General features: G+C 39.0%; 1 protein-coding gene across 5 annotated transcripts; it reads right to left on the reverse strand.

The window, feature by feature from the left end:
- Positions 1–1,469: 1,469 nt before the first annotated feature.
- On the reverse strand, positions 1,470–21,379 carry macroh2a1 (macroH2A.1 histone). Of its 5 annotated transcripts, none has more exons than XM_010737540.3 (9): positions 20,959–21,377; positions 19,236–19,436; positions 18,978–19,084; positions 18,594–18,785; positions 17,537–17,644; positions 11,168–11,258; positions 8,643–8,732; positions 4,047–4,221; positions 1,470–3,114 (listed from the first exon to the last, which is right to left on the reverse strand). In XM_010737540.3, exons 2-9 carry the CDS (start codon positions 19,405–19,407, stop codon positions 2,949–2,951), a joined length of 1,101 nt encoding a protein of 366 aa, XP_010735842.1. In that variant the 5' UTR covers positions 19,408–19,436; positions 20,959–21,377; the 3' UTR covers positions 1,470–2,948. The 5 variants fall into 5 exon arrangements, 4 of the variants coding, with proteins under 4 accessions (XP_010735842.1, XP_010735833.1, XP_019120130.1 ...); XM_010737531.3 differs by lacking the exon at positions 11,168–11,258 and adding an exon at positions 13,027–13,126 and having other exon boundaries at positions 20,959–21,376; XM_019264585.2 differs by lacking the exon at positions 1,470–3,114 and having other exon boundaries at positions 4,084–4,221; positions 11,172–11,258; positions 20,959–21,379.
- Positions 21,380–22,476: the final 1,097 nt, after the last annotated feature.

The raw sequence follows: 22,476 nt of genomic DNA on the forward strand, positions 1-22,476 counted from the left end.
CTGAAGAAAAGCTAATGCTGTTTAGTGTCTGAAGGATGTGCCAGTAGGCAACACTCTTTGCTAAAAGTGCTAATATGCCAGTGTTGTGTCTCCAGGTTGTTTATGCTGCCTCCAAGTGGCCAAAAAATCAGTTGTTGTATTTAAGGTTTTTATCCATTTATAATCAACTGGAAAGAAGAATTGTTATTACATTAGAATGAACCTTTTATACCCACAGAGGGAATGGGTTCTCTTCTACAGCCATGTGGGACTGCCATGTTTCTATAGTAGCCCAAAATGGACAAACCAAACACTAGCTCTACCAAGAACTTTTCAAGTTTTCTAGTTTTTCAGAGTTTCACCCTCAGTTTTTCATACATGCTTGGAAGGGGAGGGCCTCACAACCAGATACCACAAAATTATACACACTGGACCTTTAATAGGAGAAGGATGTAAGTCACGTCTGCTACAGTTTGTACAAGAACAACTGTCATTATTTGCATGACCACATAAGCTCACATTGTCAGAAAAATAACAGAAAAAACATTTTACCGCAATCCTGTTTTTTTGTCTCTTCTTCTACACATCACGAACACACAGGAACACAGGAAACACGATAATTTCTTTTGTATTTTTTGAAAGAGGAAATTGAATCTGAACCCGGGTACAGTAATGTTTAATATTCATGTTTAACTTGAGCACCAAGGCATGCAGAGTACTTGATAGTACACCTGACTTCCAATGTTCCAAAGTGTTATTTCAAATGTGTCATGTTGTTTATGTTATTTCACATCTGAAGAAAACAAGTTGAACATTGTGAATGAACTTATGCTTAAATTTTTTTAGTACAGAAATTGGTCTCATTGTTTCATTGTTATCTGACCTCTTACTCTTGCATGTTTGCATAATGAGGATCAGCTGTAGCAAGGTTGTATGCAAAACAGATTACAGACCAGAATATGGTTAATATCATTATCATCATTTGGGAAGTTAAAGTTGTGCAACAAAAGTATACTCATCCCAAACAACAGTGTAAGCTCATTTAAGCTTCTCTGCTCTATGCTCATTTTAACATTATTCAGATTATTATGGTAGCTCATCAGAATGTCCTCTTTTCTCATTGTGAGACCATTTGGTCGTTATAAGTACAGTACAGAAACACACACGCTTGTAGAGCTGGAGGTTGAGCTAGGGATCGCAAGGCTTTGAGTGTGGCTTTCAGTCAAATCAAATAAATGTAGCGTGTCATTCTTCTGCTGTTTGTTCTGCAACACTTTGAATTGTGCTCACTTTAATACAGTGGAGATGAATTTATTATTACATTTAAAACACACTTTTTTCCATGGGGGACAATGAAGCGTTTTCTCATTATTAAACTTTACACTCACACTCACACTCGTTTCTAGTTTTATGAGGCCAGTGTTCCTGGCAGCATCCTTAAGATCGGCACATAGCACAAAATTATCTTAAAATTTCAAGAGGCACAAAAATGAGGTTTTTAAAGGTGTTTTATTACCGGAGTGTGTACAGACCTTTTGTAGAATCATCAATTGTAGCAATTCTTTAGAAAGCATTTTACATTGTTTTTCATAAGAAAGTTAGGCTTTTGAAAAGTCCAAATGCAGCAGAGCAGTCGGGTTCCTCGTATACGTCCGTCGACACCAATTCAAATCCAACTCAAATCGACCAGTATCTGTGTGAAGAGGCCTGCTGCTGCACAGAAAATGGCTGAGATGAAAAATCCAATTCTTGATTACAGGGAGCCATCTAGTGGCAGCTGAATGAACGAGCAAACCAAAAGCAACAGCAGAGATCCTCTATGAGCACATTTGTTTTATGGCTTAACAAAGACAAAACACACACACAAAAAAAACTCTTACAATTGTTTCTTTTTGTTTTGTTTTTTTTGCTTCCGAGCCACCTGCGCCTTTTAGAATCAATGTGAAAATTAAAATATAAAATAAAAATCTATGTTACAGTCCAATATTTTACTATAACATTTCACAAATACTCCATCTATATAAACACTCATATAGGAACACACAATATAACGCCATTTGAGCCCTGCAAAAACCTCCAATCTCCTGTTCTACCATCTTATGTCATTAACTGATTGATTTTTTACTGTAAATGAAGACCAACGGGTGTTCGGTTTACAGTACAAACTCATGATGTTAGTACCAGGATGACTATATAATAAGTATACAGGCATTTATATGACTGTATACTTTTTTTTTTCCTTGAACTTGGAAATTCAAGGTCTCTGCAGCACACGAGGAAATTTTTTTTGCCCGTGTGAACAAAGGCAAACACAGGAATTTGCAACACACAACACAAAACCTATAGTTCTGTTATATTAGTCTCTTGAAGACCAAAGTAGAACAAACTGAACTTTTCTTCACGCTTTACCTTTTCATTAAGCAGTACTAATAACAACAGAGATGTTCCAAAACACACGATTGATACCAAAAAAAATACACTGAATTAAATGTCTTGTGTTTTTGAGATCAAAAGATAGATCAAAAGAGAATAGCTGTTTTTACTACCTTTACTGCCATCACATGCATTAACCCGTATTCATCGGACTTCTCTGGAAGCCTGGTAATTGAGGTGTAGCTATCTCTCACAATCTTTTACCGTATATACCATGAAAATTAAATCTTACAGTGAGTCTTTTTACTTGCTGAATCGGTTTTGTGTGCCACTGTTTGTATTAAAAGACTGCAGAATGAACAGTGCACTTTTACATTTAAATGCCAGAGGTGAACAAGTAAATAAGAAAATTAAAAACAATATAGGAAAAATACAAACATAATGCAAAAACAAGTTCCCGGCCTATAGAAAGATTCTTCTTTTTCTTCCTCTCTTCATATTTAACAAATCACTAATAAACAACTTGCTTACTTTCTCCTTGCAAGAAAAAACAGAGTGGGGGGAAAAGGGGACAAGGAGACGGATACTCCAAACTCTTAGCTCGTCTCCAGCTTGGCCATTTCCTGCACGTAGATCCCAATGCTCTCGCTGTCAAACAGCACAAAGTAGACGGTCTTGATGGTGGAAGACATAGTGGCCACAAAGTAACTGGAGATGGCCTTAAGGATCAGCTGGGCTGCCGTTTGCTTCGGGAAGCCATTCCTGACAGAAAAGAACACACACTTAGTGAAATGTGGTCAAACACTGGAGAGACGTTTCATTTACTTGGACATGACTGCGGCATTCATAATGTTGGAGGGTCAGCATAACTACAAACACTTATTTAATGGGCAGTTTGAATTAGGACAAGTGAGGATAACTAAAATTTAAAATGACTTCACAACATTTTTGCATGCTTGTGGTTTTTCCAAGTCTGACTTCAACCGAATGGGTCCCAAGTTAAATCTGAGGAGTCACAATATGATGGAACAAACAAATAAATGCTAACATCCCCACCTTCACCTTCCTAATTTAGTGTCACATGGTAACATTTGGTCACAAATTTAGTGTTTGATCATAAACCAGAGTATTGGAGAGATAGAAATGTTTCACCAAAGTTATTAGAATTAATCCTGAGGGGTGAAATGAAAATTTCATGGATGCAATAGAGGTTGGGAATTTTTTCTGTAAGCTCCATGCTCTTACTGTTGTCACAATATGCAACATGCTTGTGTAAATCTTCCAGATCAAAGTGAAGGTGTTCACCACTGTTGCCAAGAAACCATATAAACTCACGTTTTGCATTACACAGAGAAAAGAAAAATGTGCATGCGCGCAGGGACACGAGTATAACAGTTCACACTGCTCACAATGCAAGAATGCCACTCATTATGTTATGACGACATGAGAGAAGACATTTCTTTCAGTCAGGCAGAGTTTCTTGGTCTAGAAATAGGTTTGCAAAGTGTTCATATTACCAGCCTTACTGGCAAACAACTTCCAGTTTTAGACTAAACTAATGCCAGTGAAAACACTCAAGTTAATATATGGTACAATGATGATCTGCAAGAAGTTGTTATTAACCACATCTTAATTTTAAAAAGGAATGTGTGATGTGTCGTCGGTCAGTTCTGTTTCTTCCTGTGTTTTCTTACCTGCCACTACCAATGGAGGGGAAAGCCACGGACTTGAGCTTCTTCTCGTCGGCCAGAGCCAGGCAGTTCTTCACAGTCTTGTCCAGCAACTCTTCACACTTGTCGGAGCCCCAGCCTGGACTGTTACAGTGGATGACGTATTTCGCAGGCAGACCAAATCCAGCGGTCAACACAGCTAAGGGATGGAGAGGAGAGAGGATGAAAGATAGTAAGGTGAGACAGGAAGAAAAGGAGAGGGAGCAGAAAGGAAACGTACTTCAGGTGTTCACAATATTCCATACTATAATCCAATGTGACATCTTCGACTACCTTATTTTGTATGACTTGGCCCAAACTTTTGGCATTTTTGCTCACTGAATTAATATTAAAATTAAAAAGTAAAAAAAAAAAAATTAAAATCTGTGCTAGTATTGTTTGGTCAGTGAGTGAACTTGAGTGAACCTGGATTTCCCCACATCAAGTCAGTTGTCTGCAGTTAAAATCTGCTTCATTAACCAGTTTTGTCAGAAGTCAAAACCCAAAAGTTGAGTTTGGAGGCCTGTGATGCTAAAATAACACTTTGCCTTGTGGAAAACTTATGTAGCAAATCTCCCAGAGCTTAAAATGGTTTGGCCGGAGTATTACAGTGAGGTGGGCTGAAGAAATCACTTCTCCAGACAGCCCAAGAGGAGAAAAGAAAAGGGGAAGAACATGGAAGAGAAGACAAGAGAACAGAGGAGTCACACCAGCAGCTGTAGACAGTGCAACTCAGCCAAAGCTCCTGACTCTGAAGTGAGAAAGCCTCCAATCAGATTTTATTAGCCCACAGCAAACGTGTGACTGGACCGGAGTCAAAGTTGAGGACGAGCTGATTTCCAGATGGCACACAGAGAGGATGGACAGACTTCACACAGCAGAGTGAGAGCCGTTCACACTGCATGTGTGATCTGATTGTGAGGTAAAGTGTGTGGATGATGATGATTACAGGTTTCACGACTGCCCACAAAGTTCGACTTGTTTCATAGTTTGGAAAGGAGGAACAGTGTGTGGTGGTGTTAATGCACTGCACATCTGGAGATGACCTGTCAATCAAACTATGTCGACAACATTTCTGTTGATGTAGTTTGAGCTTCTGTGGGTGGTGTTTTTTACTGTCAACTCAGCCATTTAGCTATAGCAGCTAATGGCGACCTCTTTTGTTTGATCCATATGTACTAAGCGGGACATTTTCACAGGGAAAATATGCTTGTCAATGCTTTCTAGTGGACCAGCCCAATATACCTGCCCAGTCACTTTATCAGTGTAGTTCTACTAGGGTATTGTGTATTAATGTACAGTGTATTTCTGGCAATAGCATGGTGTATGTTAATCTTGTGAGGCAGTTGGTCTCAAAAGATCTCGCAACAATCCATCTTGCAAAAAGAACATTTCTGAAGAAAAACATGTTCTGGTCCATTACTGCAAAGTTCTGTTTACTTGACCTAAAGCCCACCTCGATCGCTTCACTGTATGTTTATCACAATACTGCAGTCCTCTATCATCTGGAAAGTAATACACACACCAAGGCCAAAGTCCTTAATTTCGCATAATTTTGCTTGCAAAGCAACACATACATAAACTTGGCAGGCTGGTTAACAGACCAGGAATTCACACCTGCGTTTTTCACAGCAACATTTCACACTGCGTACAGTGGGTTCGTTCATGTTGAGGGAAAGTAAATGTGAGCTTTCATGTCAAGCCCAACTTTGGTAAACTTTGGCACAGGAGTTTTGTAGCACTTCCAAACCAGACAGTCCTGTCCTTTTAAAAGGAGCAGAGAGCCCGAAATGAAGGAAGTCATTATCATGTATTAGCTGTGTAAGATCTGTCATCGTTAAATAACCATGCACTTCCTAATGGGAGGCAGTTAATCAGCTAATCGTTTGGTCTATAAAATACCAAAAACTGAAGTGTCAATGTAAATACTCAAATGACAGAACTGAGAAATGTTTGGTACTTTCGCTTTAAAAAAATGTCTCAATTGGATTAATTGACTTATCATCACAGAAGTTATCATTCATGTTTCTTAAAATTGACATATTGATTGCATGGTTTGGATCACTATGGAAGGTTTCATTTTCCCAAATGCAAAATAATAATCAAAATTAAGAATACTTTAACTTCTTTAGCTCCCATTGTTGTGTTCACTTATCATCTATGGAGCAGATCACTTAAAATTAACCATACATTACAAAATAACATCTAAGCTTAAGTTCTACTTGTTTTTGGAATATTAACCTCAACCTCTGTTTAAATAACTAAATAACTAAATCTGGTATCTGCCTGTCATTGAAAGTGGGAAGTCTGCTCTCAAAATCCAGATGAGCAAATACTTTTTACAAGTGCTTTAACAGTCTAAAGAACTTGTTTGAGGGCTGCTCTGAACCAGGTCTGGTCAGGATGACCGTTTGGCAAATCCAGATCCCCAGAATCCCTGACAGGCTCTGCTGGCTCCGTGTTCAGTCACCTGGTAATCTATTTATGAGCTCTGCACATAGACCGGGATTATGATGCTGAGCTAACTTGGCTGAATGTGAGAGAGAGCAGTGGTGAAGGTGGGGAGTGTTTGAAAAAGTGAGTGCGAGTGATGAATAATGAGAGAGAGACAGATGGAGAAAGAATAAGAAAGGAACAGAAAGAAGCAGTAGAGACAAATGGACTGAGAGATAAAATAGTCTGTCAGGGCTCGAACAATCTGACTTGGAAGACGGATGCTCGTAGATTTAGACGAAAGACACCAAAAACAGATATTACAGTATGTGCCAATACTAAATCTCTTTGATCATTTTCATGACAAAAATATCCCAGTAATCACTGTTTTTCTCTCAAAAAATTCACTGATAAAAAAGAAACTCTGGCCTCTAATAAAAGAATAAATGAGTCAAATCTGTGTGTTTCTGCCAAAAAGACCTAATCCTTGCTGCAGCGTCCTGACATCATTTGCTGAATGTGGAAGCAGGCGCCAAAATGGACCCAGCCCTGTTTAGCTTGGTGTGTGTGTGAGAGGAGATTTACGGGACAGGCTGACATCACTGTCATAGGAGCTGGGTGGTGCTTGAGTAGATCAATATGCACTTTCTAACTCCTTCAATGGTGACATTGTAAGAAAGTCATGAAACATCAGTGGTGCTGAGGCATAAGACAAAAAAACAAAACAGTAACAGGAGGGAGCACAAATGTAAAACAGAATGATGACAGGAGACACGGCTGCAGTGTTGGGCTTTGCAGTGTGTCACACACATGAAGGCATGTTCATGCAGCAACATCTTCCCTCGCTATTTTCAAATCATCCATCACCACAAATTTTAGCTATTAATATGCAGGATGCGCCTGTATGCCTGTTTCTACAATGGAACGTTGTGCTCTGGGTACGATCACCCATGAGAAGTACAGTAAGTATACCAACTATTTTACTGATTTTGGTGAAACCGGCTGCCCTGTCTTAACTCTCTGTGTTTTACAGGGTAGAGGTGTCCAAAACGAGCTTGTTGCTGTTGGGCTAATAGCCCTTTTTATATAGATTATATTAGTATTGATTATTATATTATATATTATTATAATATTAGCTTGCTGCCATGTCTTGGACACCGGGTATCTAAAACAGGGCTGGGGCATGGGCGAATACAGACAGGGAGCAGAGCCAGTGTCGTGCCAGAACCAGAGCTGGGCAAGTGGAAAATGTAAATGGGCTCAGCAGTCTCTATGGAAAAAATGATAGGAGCAAATAGGATGAAGGGGAAGCTGATGAAAGAAGCTAAAAAGTGAAAAAGACAGAATGACCAAAAGAATGAAGTTGTTGGTGAGAGCTTTGTGAAATAAAAGGCTGAAAGACAGATGCCGGGCTGAGCTTGTTGCTGTTGGGCTAATAGCCCATTATTATACAGATTATATTAGTATTAATTATTATAATATTACCTTGCTGCTATGTCTTGTGTTGATGTACCTGCTTGATGTTTGACTGTAAGTCGTCAACTTGCTAGTTTTTGATCATAAGTAATGTAATCATAACAAATGCATGTGTACGTAACTTTCTGAACACTTTCAAAAGCTTTCTGAAACCGGGGGCACTAAATTGCAATTTCTACACAACATTGCTTTAAATAACCTGTATTTTGCCTTTTTTCACCAGTTAAAAAAAAAAAATCTTCCTGATGTAGATGTTAATTATATAAAATAAATTCACAATTAGTATAGATCTTAAAATTTAGCCAGCTAGCTGTAACTGACTGCAGTAGTTTGACCTATCAATACGTCCAAAAATGACCACACCCTTTCATTTAAATACAGAGCACAACACATACTGTTACTGAGAGATTAATTTTTAATACTTGTCAAGATTTAGGACTAATTCTGCATTGACTGCAGCTGTAACTGCATGACGACAACATTTGCTGAGTGCATACAAAATAGAGGTTGTGTTTGAAAAAAAAACATCTAATTTAAAGTCGCGACAGCAGAGCCTGACTTGATTAAGGACTGTTAAATAATGAAAGTGTCGGAAACCTATACTTGGCTATAAGAGTCCACAACATGAGCACTTGTAGGCAAATCCTGACATTTTCTGCTCAGTGCACTTACCACCAGCCACCTCCAGAGGGCCGTTTTTCTTCTTCAGCTCCTGCAGCGCTTCAGTGAACTCCTTCCCTCCCTTCTTTTCCAAAGCAGAGCCTGTAAATAAGAAGAAAAAAAACTGGAGTGATTACATCCTCACATAGTGCTAGTAGACAGGCAAGACAGCAGGAAAAAGGAGAGGTGATGTCATGCAGACAGACAGGCGAGCAGGTAGACATGGAGACAGGAAGGAAGGCAGGCAAGCAGGCAACGATGCTGTCAATCATTTCACCTGGCTTCTCTCTGGACCTCTGAGCTCTCATGCAGCGCACTGAGTCTCTGTTACTTTATTTGTGAGACTTTTCCTTAGTCTCACACATGAAGTACAAAGATTCAGAGCTGCTATTTTCCAAATGACTCATTCTGAGTCACTTAAACTAATATGTTAAAGCCCCGGTCCCTAATTACTTCCCTCTGTCCTCACATACTGGCTTTTTTTGCAGTGCACTGAGGGCATTTCCTTTCACTCACAAATTACAGAGTGAAAAACAGCTAGCATGTTATAGATGAAAGTGTAAAAGCTCTGCCATGTTTGGACACACATTTCGAGTAACAGTCCAGGAAGATCAACTGTCAAGAGGAGAAACAAACATCTTGAGGTTAAAGCAAATCCGACTTGTTTGTTTCCTACTTATTTTCATGGCTCAAGGAAGTCATTCCACATCGACCCCACTATCTCAGATTTTCTCAGAGCTAAAGAGAGAAGCCACAAAGGAAACCAGAGAGGAGATTCAACCTCTCTCTACCCAAGCCAGAGATATTAATGTCCTTGCTGCAATTTTGTTAAAAAAGCTGGCAGGAGAGAAAAATACAATAAAGTTAATGACCCCCTCTTAGAGAAAACTTAGCGGAAGAAAGCTCTTCACATTATTTAACAGCCAATACGAGCAAGCAGATAAAAAAATAATCTTTGTCGTTCAGCAGCCTGTGTGAAGTCATTAATGGTTAAATAGTTAAACATTCATTCACTCATTAATTCAAACGACAAGTTGTAAATACTGAGTTTTAATTTGAGGCTTCAGGAAATGAATGTCTCTTGAAAAACTTCACCTTCTAACCAGCTGAACTGACAGCGCAGTTGAGGGGACGGAGGTCACAGGACATGAAGTGAGTCCCAGATTGCCCACATTTCAGCCAAGTGGAACAAAGCAACAACAAGCAGCAGCATATCAAGATTACACTAAAAGTCATGTACGCATTACATGATGCACTCAACTGCTCTGTGTAGATCACATTTCTGTTACCACTTGGATATTTGATGACTGTTGAGGGCTGTAAAGGTGAGGCCCTTGTGTATCATCGGTGGTGAGAGCGCAACAGCAACACGTGTCAAAAGGACTAGATCCCTGCTTTTGTACATTTTGCAGGTGAGATGTATGGTGTAAAAAAAAAATAACTTGCAAAGACTTGAAGGTTGCTTGAGACGGTTAACACTTACTGTAGTCACTTTGATGTGTTTGGTCAGATAGAGAAGGCTAACTAGTGCACAGGTCTGTCACACAAAGCAGGATTACTAAAGTACTGAGTGTTCCGACTAGGCTGCGTTGACGTTGTGTTGTTTCAGGTATCAGTGTTTAAACAAGACGATCCTGGAAGACCGGTTTAAAATAGTAGCAAAACACAAAAACACTGCCCAGTTGCAGGATTTTACATCTCTGGAACATTCTCAGAGCAGCAATAATTTTATCTTTTGTTGATCACAAGTAAACAGCAGAAATAGTTTTGCCTTAAATGTCACGGCAGGTTAAAACTTCATCCACATCCCTGCTGAGCCTACGTAGCCAAATGAATGAGGGGTTTTTCCCAAGCAGTGCTATTGTCTGTTCTTTCTGATTCAGTCCATGATGTAGCTGCTTGAGGTTACCCAGATAACTTCATTAATCCTGCTTTGAGAGACAGACTCTAGTTGCAAGCAGAAACTGTTTTGACAACTCTTCATTTTTGGTGCAGAAAAATGCAGAAATCTCTGACATCTGAGAAAAGTCAGCTGCCAACTAACAGCCCTTTTTTTAAAATGCTGTGAGTTGCCAAATTCAAATGATCCTTTTCACAATGTCCACATTGAGTTTGTCTTCTGGGTGAGGTTTATTGAAAACATAGCGTGTGACTGCAACACTCTTTGGCAGCTGATTTTCTAATCTTGGAAACTGGAGTTTCCCACAAGCACTTAATTGCACACATAAAATAGTCCCCACTTGCACATTTCAGGCCTCTGCAAGTCAATTTTCACTCATGATACAATAATAGTTCTTTCAGTCAATGTTTCACCAAATTACGGAAATACTACAGTAAAGCATTTACAGTAAGAACAGCAGGGGGTTGTGGGTTCAAAACATGTTTTTTTAGTGTAGAGCATTGGCTAAATAACAAAGCAGAACCAAAGCTGTGCTGCTGCTGCTGCTGTGTTTGCCCAAGGACTGCAGTGCAGACTATCTGGAATATGCAGAGAGAGAGCAGACAGGCGGTCTCCGTGGTGTCAATGGTTCCTTTACCTACTTCACCACCTGTATAGAGGGAGGAGCTGGTCGGGTGAACGACAGCGTCACTCTCCACGATGGAAATGTCGGCTTGGACAACTTGCAACTACAGACGACAACAACAGGCAAAACAACATGGTGGTAAAAACACAGTGAGTGGTCAGGCACATCAGAATGGGGCAAAAACGTTTTTTTTTTGTTTTTGTTTTTTTAAAGATGAAAGAGAAAAACAGGAAGAAAAGAGACAAAGAAGCGCTCCTTATTGGCTGAGGACATCACAGGAAACAAGGAAGCAACTGTGACACGGTGCGTCACGTTATGTAATTAGGAAGCAGGACCGCACAGTTAGCCAGATTTACATCAAAAACAAACACAGAAATACTGTAAATGACATCGTAGCTTACACTCATCAACACACAAGTGTACATTCTTGTTTGAGTGCAATTTAAAATTATTAAATAAATTGTATTTATTTTAAGTCTGTTGTCTGACTAATTGTGTTGTCCTGATTTCTTGGCTCATTAAAATGAGCAAAGACTTCTATGATCACACTCCAGGTCACCGACCTCACAGTCAGGCTGCAGTGAGGAACTAAGAGAAGGTGCATGTCAATTGTACTTGTGTTAATTGGTGCTCTATTTAATTCCAATAACTGTCCTAAAATATCTGATTATTAAGCATTTGGCATAAAGGTCTGACAGCCATCTGAAAGGAGGACAACCTGAAATGAACCTCAACACGTCTACACCATGGAAAGAGCAAGCACAATGACTGCTCTGAGGAGCTTTGATAAAATCCTTGAATGTCTCTACAGGAATTCATACCTTACATATTTCATGTATGCTTTTCTCTATTGATCTACAAAAGCAAAGTCTTTCTACTCATTTTCGGGGTCAATTCCTTGATGTCAGAGAGAATCAAGATCTTAAGATCTTCACCAGGTTTTCACACTGCGAGCAACATAAACAACTCCTGACACCTGACAATGAGTCAAGTCGGCTGATGTCAAGGGCCAGTAATAAAGCACTCTTCCTTATTTTGCAACTGATGTTTTTTCATTTAATTAGCTATAATTTCATTGAAGCGTATGCAAAAATTCAGTCAGTAGCAAAACTTGGAGGATGGCTGCATCTTTTATCTGTAATAAACCCCATAATCCATCTGTAATTTGACTGAGCTCTTATTTACAGTAAACATGTCTTACTAAGATATTTAGAGGACCAAAATAAACAAAAATATAATTTCCCTGTTAAATGTTGTAAAGCTGCAATAAACCTCAAGCTCATTTTCACCAAAAGGCTGGTTTAAAGAGATTTTCATCCATTTCCGTTCATGTTCACGCAGAGTGTGCATTTTCAATTGGGATTTTTTTTTTAAATAAAATAAAAAACAAAACTCTGAACTTGCAACGATTTGCAGTTATTCAAAGTGAATAGAACTTGCTGATTATGAATCAGTGTCACTTTAATTTAAAAACACAACAAAAAACTGGTATTATAAATTCCGATTTTCAAAATTCAGATCTTTGTCAATAATCAAAATAAATATTGCTAAGTCTAATTTCTTTTTCAGAGAAACTGAAAATAATGACATGTAGTTAAGCCAAACATATTGTAGATTTAATAAATATCTCTTCAACTGTCTAACATCTGTCCAAAATTATCATAATATCGGCCAAGTTGCCCACAGTGTGAATAAACACACCTGGTGAAAGAAGCTCCTTCAGACCAGTCCAGCAGTCTGAAATCTCATCCTTAATTCACTGACAATTTAATTTCAGAAGTTGGGGAGTTGTTGAACATTCAAGGATTTTAAATCTCAAACCTCGCTGCGACCAGAGAGGATGGGGATGCAGGGGCTGGGGGGGAGCTCACCTAGATCATCTTTAAGTTCAAGTTCAGCATTGGTGGGATTGATGACCCCCTCCACGTCAAAGCCAGCCAAGTTACTGACCTCGCTGTGGATGAGGTTGAGCTGCGGAGGAGGAGGAGGAGTAGGAGGAGGAGGAGAAGGAGAAGCGAGGGGGGAAGCATGCAGAGGAGGAGGGAGAGCAAGAAGGAAGAGGGGAGGAAGCAAAGCCATTAAAACCAGATTCACACCACTGCTTAAAGAGATACCTTGACTTTTTGAAGATTTGTAGAAAAGTGAATGCTACGTGTATTTGTGTGCAGTGACACATACAATTTATTGTCTACATGTAGACTGACGCTCTATGTGCCCAGTCATATGTACAGAGGCTTAATGTGATCACCCAGACAAGAACACTGCTACAAAAGGTTATATATACACTGGTAACTGTTGTATCAGGTTGAAAGCTAAATATCTAGTCAGCATTAAATCAGACCTCCAGATAACCATTTTAATACGTATGTTTCCAAAGCAAGTGACAAGTAAAAAGAGAGAAGTGAAAGAAGGCAGCAGGCCTGCAGGTGCATTGATTGAGAAATGCTAAATTATTTAACCTGTCAATGAAAACAGTCTGGATCATTCGGGCAACATCTGGGAAAGACCAATGGCCACATCCAACAGGGATGAATACAGTATGTAGAGGGATAAAAAAAAAATGTTGTTCAATAGCTCTTTTTGACTTGTCATAAGAGTAAAAACAGAGTAGCATTAATAATGCTAACAATAGTTCAGGTCTGTTTCAGTGTCCCAGTAAGCCATGACAGCTATACAATAATAGTTCCTTCAGTCAATGCTACAACAAATTACAGAAATACTACAGTGAAGCTTTTATAGTAAAACGGCAGGAGGCTGGGTTCAAAGGGCTAAATAAATTAAATTCAGCCATCAATTTATTCACACCCGTGCTTTGTAAAAATGTTGTCTGTGAAAGAACTATACTATGTATATACAACGTAATGTAGCTGTGTTTATAGCTACGATTAAATAGAAAGTGTAGAGAGTAGTTCAGGGACTACCATTGCCACAAAAGCTTGATTCAGTACAGTCAGATGGCTCTATATTTCTGAACAGTCTTTCATGATTTCAGGCTGCAGAAAGTCCTCTTTACAAATAGATGTTATTCTCCATGAAGGGTTTGAAAAAAAAAAGGGTTGTTTTGTAAGCTGTTCAATGGTGCAACTGAAGGGCAAAGAGATAAAAAATACCTCTGTGCAACAGTTAAATAAGAACTCATCAGTCAGCGGTAAAAGAAACTGGAAGCTTGGCATCAAAAATCTGTGCAGATTTAAATAGAAACCATTTCCTCACAGTTTAAACCTATTCAATCTAACAAATAAGTACACTGCAGAGGGCTAAAAGAAAAACAGGTTCAAATATTTAGATCCAATTACACCACTGTAGTTCAATAATGATCCAGGGTCAATTGCTTTTTCTGGACTGAAAAATATCGAAGGGTATTTAAAAGAAAAAAAGATTACAGCAGTGTTCTTCCCTGTCAAGTAACACTGTGGGACATTGATTAAATCAGAGTTTTAATCATTTGAATGATCGGTTTTCATCTAGTTATTATTGTAGGAAAGAGAAAAACATCAGTATACAGGTGATTCCAAACTATTGAACGGTTGTGTATCTATCAGTTGTTCCTACAATGTCTGTTGAATTTTTACTTTCTACTACCGATTTGTTTGCAAGGTTGTACAACCTTCCAGTGTGTTATTAGACAGTGATTTTTTTCACATTTGGTTTTTGGCTAGTTGCACCGCATAGTTGCGAAGCCAGCCAAGACTGAAGGAGCATTCTCAAACAAAAAGGTCAAAATGTCAAGGTATTCTTCTAAATGGTTACGAAGTATTAAAGCATAGGCCACATCCTGTTAGTATCTCAGAGTTTAAGACTCAGTCAAACACATTTCACCTCTGAGGACCTAAACTTGATAATAAAAAGGCCCAAATCATCCCAAAAACAGAAGAAGTGAGAGTGAAAGCATGACAACAGAGCAGCGATTTGGAGTGTGTGACTGAGGCTGAACACTTTGGCAGGAAAAATGCAGTTACGATAATTAAGTCTATAAAAACAGAAACAAACAAGCTTTTCCATTCACGGGTCCATTATCTTAATCAGCGGGAGGTTAACTGTGTTCATTTGATTAATTATCATGCACTGATTTCAACAGCTGCTCTAATCTGTGGTCAGCTACACAATTGAGCACTGAACCATTTTACTAATGACAAGAGTAGAAGTGCAAAGAACAAATAATGCTGCTACTGAGTGTTTAGATAGAAGTTTACATGAATGCAATACGTCTAGGAATGTGTATTAAAATGGCCGTGAACAAAGGCAGTATGTGTGTGTGTGTGTGTGTGGTGATGTTGAGATATATATATATATATTATAATTATATAATATTAATATAGATAATATATATATTATATTATATATATATATATATATAATATATAATATATAATATATATATCTACAATTATTATATTTATATTAATTACATATAATACATATATATATATACTATTATATATATCTATATATTATTATATATTAATATCATATATATATTCTTTTGCGAGGGGTCGCATTTCCTTTTTATCTTTCTTTCTTTCCCGGGATTAGGCTTTCTCCTTCTTTTTTCTTATTTTTCTTTCTCTTTGGGAACCCTCTTTTCCCGCTCTCCCTCCCTTCTTTCCCCTTCTTGGGGAAGGAAGGTCAATTTCACACATTTGGTCTCCTAACATTAAATTTTTTCTGCGTTTAGTGTAATAGATAATTTCCATGACTCTAAAGATTGTAAAACCACTACAAATTACATTCCTCTAGACAAAGTCAGCCAGTCCGATCCCATCTGTTCTGTGTTGTCCTACAGTAACCACAAGAGATTTAATGCGAGGCAAAAATAAATAAATAAAAGATAACAGTGTTTGAAATGATGCTGCTCCACAGGGCACACTTTTTTTTTTTCAAAGCACAAAGAAGCCAAATCAGCTATTACTATCATTTATTATCACTATAATTTAAAAATAAGGGACAGGGGATCAGTGACACTTCTTGCATCATTCTTGAGTCATTCATTCTTTTACTCATAACGTCATTGCCCTGGCTTTTATGATTCAGACTCAAATCTTTTTTTCAAAAGCTTCTGATCTTTATGATCTTAAAAGAGTTTCATGCAAATTTACTTCCATGTTTCAGTTCAATAAAATGGTTAAATAAGTTTTTTTAATGCTGGACCAAAGCGAGGGGAGCTAACAGATCTGAGATACAGCAGACAAAAGCAGTAAACACGGCATTCATGGTTGCCAGTGTAACACTTGATGCACTGCTCTGTTGTGTAGCATATACGCCCGTATGTGTCAGGTGAATTATAGCAGGTCTGTTAAAAAGTACAGCGTGATGGAAACTTACATCCCTGATTCAAAAAGTTGGGACGTTTTGTAAAATTTAAGTTTAACCTGGAGGACCTGAAGTCCATGATTTCCAAAAACGATTTGACATGTCAGACAATAGGACACTTTTCTACTTTCGGTCCATCTCAGATGAGCTCAGGCCCAGAGAAGTGGACATCATTTCTAGATGTTGTTGATATCCGGCTTGCTCTTTGCATAGTACAGTCTTAACAAACTGTGTTTACCAAACACTTACCAAAGTGTGTTTCCAAGCCCATGTGGTAATATCCTTTATACAGTCATGTTGGTTTTTACTGCAGTGCTGCCTGATGGATCAAAGGTCATGGGCATACAATGTTGGTTTTGGGCCTTGCCCTTTAGGTGTAAAGATTTCCCACAACTTTCCTAGTCTTTTGTTGCCCCTCCTAACTTTTTTAGAACATCTTGCAGGCATCAAATTTAAAATAAATGTTAAAGTTAAAGGAATACAACAATCCACTGTAGATTAAATTTTTTTTTTTAAATCATTGTATTCTGGTTTTATACAGTGTCCCAACTTTTTTGGAATCAGAGTTGTACATTTATAGAACAGAATATCACAAACAGCTTTGTTGCTTAACAGAGCAGATAACTAATGAATGAAACATTATCACATTGTGTTAATTGATTTCCTGGTTCAATTATGTCAGGGGAGATAAAAAGTTTGTAGTTTTAACTCTGCAGGGGTACTTGTGGCTGAGCAAGATACAAATCTTTCTTGAGAACTGATCTGATTAATCTGGTTGCTCAACTAGAATCAGATATCTAGTTTTCTGTCCAAAACAGACATAAGATCCTCCACGACTAAAACATTGCTTTGTTCCTTTGAATTATGAAATACGAAACTTTGGCATTTTGGAACAAGAAAGTCCTTTGACAGCCAATTTTATGCATTTTCTTTTTCACTTTGTTTTTTCCTGGCATGAGTTAGGTATCTGTGCATCCCAATACTTGTCATTCAGAGACTCGTCCGTTGTTTGTTATTTATTTAGTTGAGACCTGTCTGGTGTTAGTATATTTCTACAGACAGAAAACTGACCTTCTGACCCAGGAAGAGGCTCTTGGTGGAGAGCACGGTGAAACTGTCAACAGGAGATCCCTCTGTGGTGCTGTCTGCCGACGCTGCTTTGCTCACCTCACCCTGCTTCTGTTGAGGACACAGAATACATGTTGACACTATGTGACACTTTATGGGGACATAAGAGGTCAGGGTCAGTTACAGTATCACTGGTGGTGCTGTTTTATTATTTAACATCTTGTCTCAGCACTGTGCTGTTAGACTTTTGTTGGTTCTGGATGTTAAATTAACTTTTCCCTGCCTATTAAAGATGTGAAACCTTTTTTTTTCCCATGTTATGTTACGTATTTTCTCCACACTACTACAAAGTATGTAAACCATTTAACCTTCAATAAGAGTTTATTGTGAAGGAACCCCTGAACATATGCAGACAGAATAACATGTCTCAAAGTAAAATAAACCTTAACCTCGTGCCTGTAACCTCCACCTTTTGGACACTACTCCACTTCACCATGTTTACGAGTATGAGGAAATGCTTGCTGTGGGATGCCAACATTTACATTTACAGTTTGCCTGGAAAAGGGTGGTTACATTTTGATTTTTCTATCATTTCAGTTCACTTTATTTGCTCTTGCTTCTGTTATTTGAATGGCATTGTCCTCTGTCACCCAAACTACGGGACTGAATCCACCTAGGTTGCTTCAGACATGACTGGTGCTAACATGTTTAAGTACAACATGGGTTTTGCTTATGGCTGACATCTGTTACAAGTAAACTTAAAACCCTTTTGAAGGTTCAGAGTTTCTGCACAGACCACTGGGTATGTTTTCAATAGTAAACAAATGTTTGTTTTACAATATTTGTATGTCTTTAAATCTATTGTTTCTAACTATTTTAACTTGATGGCACACTAATAAATTGATCAGCGTACCAAAAACAACAACATTAAGTAGTTAAACAAGCACAATTAAATGTTTCTGGTGCTCTTTATGCAGCCAAACAAATACTTTCTCCACTTTCAACTTCCCACATTAGACAACAAACACATCCAGTGTTGATCACAATCACCAGACAGTACCTTGGCCTTCCCTCCTGCCTTTTTCCCGCTTAGTTTCTTGGCGGCTGATTTCTTCACCGGCTTGGGTTTCTTCTCGGGGGCAGGTGAGACGGGTGTCTCCAGTTTTCCCTTTGCTCCTCTCTTCTTAGCCAGCAGCTCTGGATGGATGTTGGGCAGGACGCCACCTGCTGCGATAGTCACACCTTTCAGCAACTGACACAGGAAGATAAAAGTTAAAAAGACAAGGAGTTCACAAGGTTCTCACACTGCCTGGAAGGTGAGAAATCTCAACAGTAGATGACAGATTAGGTAACTTAATACTTCATGTGACATATCACATTTACATAAATGCAACATGTGCTAAAAAAAAAGAAAAAAAAAGTCCATATATGTGCAGCAGCTGACCTGGTTCAACTCCTCATCGTTGGCGATGGCCAGCAGGATGTGTCGTGGTGTGACGCGACCCTTCTTGTTGTCTCTGGCTGCATTACCTGCCAACTCCAAGATCTCGGCTACATGGTAAAACAAAACAGAAGCGTTTGTCAGTGAATACTGTGCAGCAGGAGTCTGTTTCTACTTTTGAAAGTTTAGGTAAATAGGTTCAATCTGTCGTAAGCAGATTAATACATTTATCATTCTCTGTTCTCCAAATATAAATCTCACCGGTTAGATACTCAAGGACAGCAGCCAGGTAAACGGGTGCTCCCACCCCAATGCGATATTTGGGCAGGCCCCTTTTGATGTAGCGCAGCATGCGTCCCACAGGGAAGATGACCCCTGCCTTAGTGGACCGGGACGTCTTGGTCAACTTCTTCTTTCCTCCTCGGCTGGACATGGTGCTAAGACTGTTACCAGTGTCAGGCTCTGCAGGGAAACACAACCAGAATCCATAATGGAGTGAGTAAAATGTATTAAATGTGCAAAAATACAGCAGTGAGTACACCTAGTGGAAATCAAAAAGTGCAGGCTGAAGCAGAGGAAATCTTTTCCAAACTGAAAAGCTGCAATTTGCCCATATGAGGTCTGAGTGTTAGGTTAGGGCACATCCCACAGGAAGTGATGAATCAAAATAAAAGAGTGAAATAAATAAACAGAAAACATTAAAATTGCACTTTCATGTATTTTTTTAATACATACTTTAAACCCCTTTTTTGCTGAATAAGACACGAATACATCTTAATATCCCAAAAATCTTTTGTTGTTAAAAGGTTTAAAACATTTTGACTTCTTAAAAAAAAAAAAAAAGACAACAGCTGCTATGATCCTGAATAGTTTTTACATCCCAACCATTCAGCCTGACTTAATGACTATATATAATACTAAAAAACATTATAGTTACTATGCATTCCTTCCACAGGAGCCCATTACCCAACCTCTTTGCAGACATCCATCTAGCAGTGTTCACCCCTTCAATAACTGCAAATCCCCAGGATGCATCTATAAGCACATCAGCTTTAAAGTTTAAAGAACTTAATTAACTTTAAACAGACTTTAGTATGTTTTATATTTATATTAATCCCCCAAGATCCACATCAGGCTTTCAGTGTGTTGTGTTTATATCACCCTCAGGACACAGAGCAGCTAAATGTCACAGTGGCTGTAGGAAGACATTATCATCACCGCTGCTTATTAATAATATAATGCTATTAGCATCCTGGGAATGCTCATTTATTAAATATGAATATGCATGTGACTGATTTTTTTTTTTTTGTGTTAAACTCTAGATAGAAATAAAATCTAATGATTGTGATTGAAGTCCTTTTTTTATTGTGCAAGATGCAGACACCAATTAGCTGAGTGTTATTGAATCAATTAGCCCCCTCCAAAAGGCCAGGCTGCTTCCTAAACCTGCTGTAATGTAAGGATTTCACACACGTCCTATCAGACATATATAATATAAGACGTTATTGACCAGCAGATATAGCACATGCAACATCTGCGGCATTTCTCCGCTCCGCTCAGGTGTGGGTAGGTGGGTTTAACCGCCTCACTGGGTTATTTCTTTCAGCTGGACATTGACAACGATTTCCGCATGCCAACAGCCCGTCGGACGCCTCGTACCGGTGAATGTGTTTTATCCACACACTGTGTGACTAAACGAACAGCTAGAAATGAGCTGTCAGACGACCCGAGCGCATTTTTCCCGTTCAGGTCAGCGAGCTTTCGGGTGGAAATAACCCCGGTTGATAGGCGGCAGCTGCCCGCTCTTCCCTCCCTCCCCTCCCTGGCTGTCAGCTCCAGCAGCTCGGTCTCCGCTCTCGGCCTCCATGCCAGAAAAAAAGCTCGAAATGGAAACGTTAACGGCGCAGCTCGGTGAGCGGAGACCGGCTCGGCCGACAAGAAGCGACCGGTACGCGACCGTGTGCAAACCCGCGGGATTACTTACACAACAGGGCACGGCGAGAAAATGTCTCCGGTTCTCCGGTAACAAGCCTGGGCAGAGTCCTCGACTCCCACAATCCACAGCGAGTTGAAATATCGGAGCGAGCCAGCGCTGCCCGCGGAGCGATGCAACTGCTGGAGAGCAGCGAGCAAACCTGCTGAATCTGAATCTGCTGCCGAGATGATCTTTAACCCTTTGCACATTTACTATGTGCAAGAAAACACGTGGTTTGAACTGAAAATGCTCGACTTTTTCCCGGGCAGATCGATGCCAACTCTCATATTTAAGCTTTCCTGCAGTCATATTATAAATAGTGTATTTACTGTTGGCTACATCAAACTCTTTGACCAGGGGTGTCATTAACACTGGGCACCTTGTGAAAATAGTCCCCTGCCCTTTAAATCAACCCCAATCGTCATGTTTGATTTGTCCTTTTTTTTTTACAATTCTGTATAGATACAATAAAGAATACAACAACAAAACAATTTCAACGGAAAGATGCAAATTCGCTCAACTTGACCAGTCAAGTCTCATCTCCGGGGACTCCTGAGTAGGAGACTGTAGGTAGATAACACAAAGAAATGGTTTCTTGTATTTACAAGAGTTCAATCGGGCTTAGATGACCAATGTGATTATAATTCATCCTAAGTGGGAGGATTTGATGACAATCCATCCAATATTTGACAAGACATCATTAGACAAATTGAAATTTTGACACAGTGATGGGTCTTGAGGAAAGGTCAGTTGATCACAAAAGTTGCAACATATACAATTTCATGGATGGGTAAGGATTAGAGGACATGTATTAAAATATCCGTAGTGCCAGGCGTAAAATGCCATCTTTGGCCACCCTCTAAGAATGTAGGAGAAACTATGCTGGGCAAAATTCATGCGGAAAAATTGAGAGGATCTATTGAGCCTGTGTTTGCTTTGTCTATTCTTGGCTACTGTGGAAACATGGTGGACTCCATGAAGCAAGACCCACCCACAGGTGATAATACACTAATGAAAACATACTTGTGAATATTTTGATTCCGTTTCTGTTGTGTGCTGCCAATAAATCCCCCTAAATCTTACACAGCTGGACCTTTTAAGTAGAAGACTTTCCGGCTACAATTAGCCTGTTGCATCACAGCTGTAGCCTATAAAAAAAAACTTCATGGACTATGTGAGAGAAAACAAATGGTGTAGGTAAGTAAAACAATGTTACAAAACATAAAATAATACAGATCAAGCTAAATTTGTGCCTTTAAATTATATATATATTTTTTAACTTTAAAAGAAGCCAAAACAAGTCTGATCAGCTCTGAGAAGGTAAACTCAGTGACACGCATTCTTCGTCTGTTTATATTAGAAATTTTGCAATGTTCAGCACAGTATTGCAGGATAGTTTGGTCATTGTGGAGATAGTGTGAGCTTCTGACTGTTGTCAATTTAATCATTACACAGAGAGCAAAGTTTAAGGCTGTCATTGGGCCACTTTGTTCCTAGATGTCTAGTCAATAACTGCAGCAGCAGCTC

The sequence above is a fragment of the Larimichthys crocea genome, chromosome XXII, assembly GCF_000972845.2.
Source record: "Larimichthys crocea isolate SSNF chromosome XXII, L_crocea_2.0, whole genome shotgun sequence".
In the NCBI taxonomy this organism is placed as follows: Eukaryota; Metazoa; Chordata; class Actinopteri; family Sciaenidae; genus Larimichthys; species Larimichthys crocea.

Bases quoted from the DNA above. Each gene is read 5' to 3' on its own strand.
- macroh2a1 (XM_010737531.3), bottom strand. From the start codon at position 19,407: ATGTCCAGCCGAGGAGGAAAGAAGAAGTTGACCAAGACGTCCCGGTCC. The intron at 4,222-8,642 runs GTAAGTGCACTG...TCCATCCCTTAG, and splicing joins CCCTCTGGAGGTGGCTGGTG to CTGTGTTGACCGCTGGATTT. The intron at 3,115-4,046 runs GTAAGAAAACAC...CTTTTCTGTCAG, and splicing joins CCCTCCATTGGTAGTGGCAG to GAATGGCTTCCCGAAGCAAA.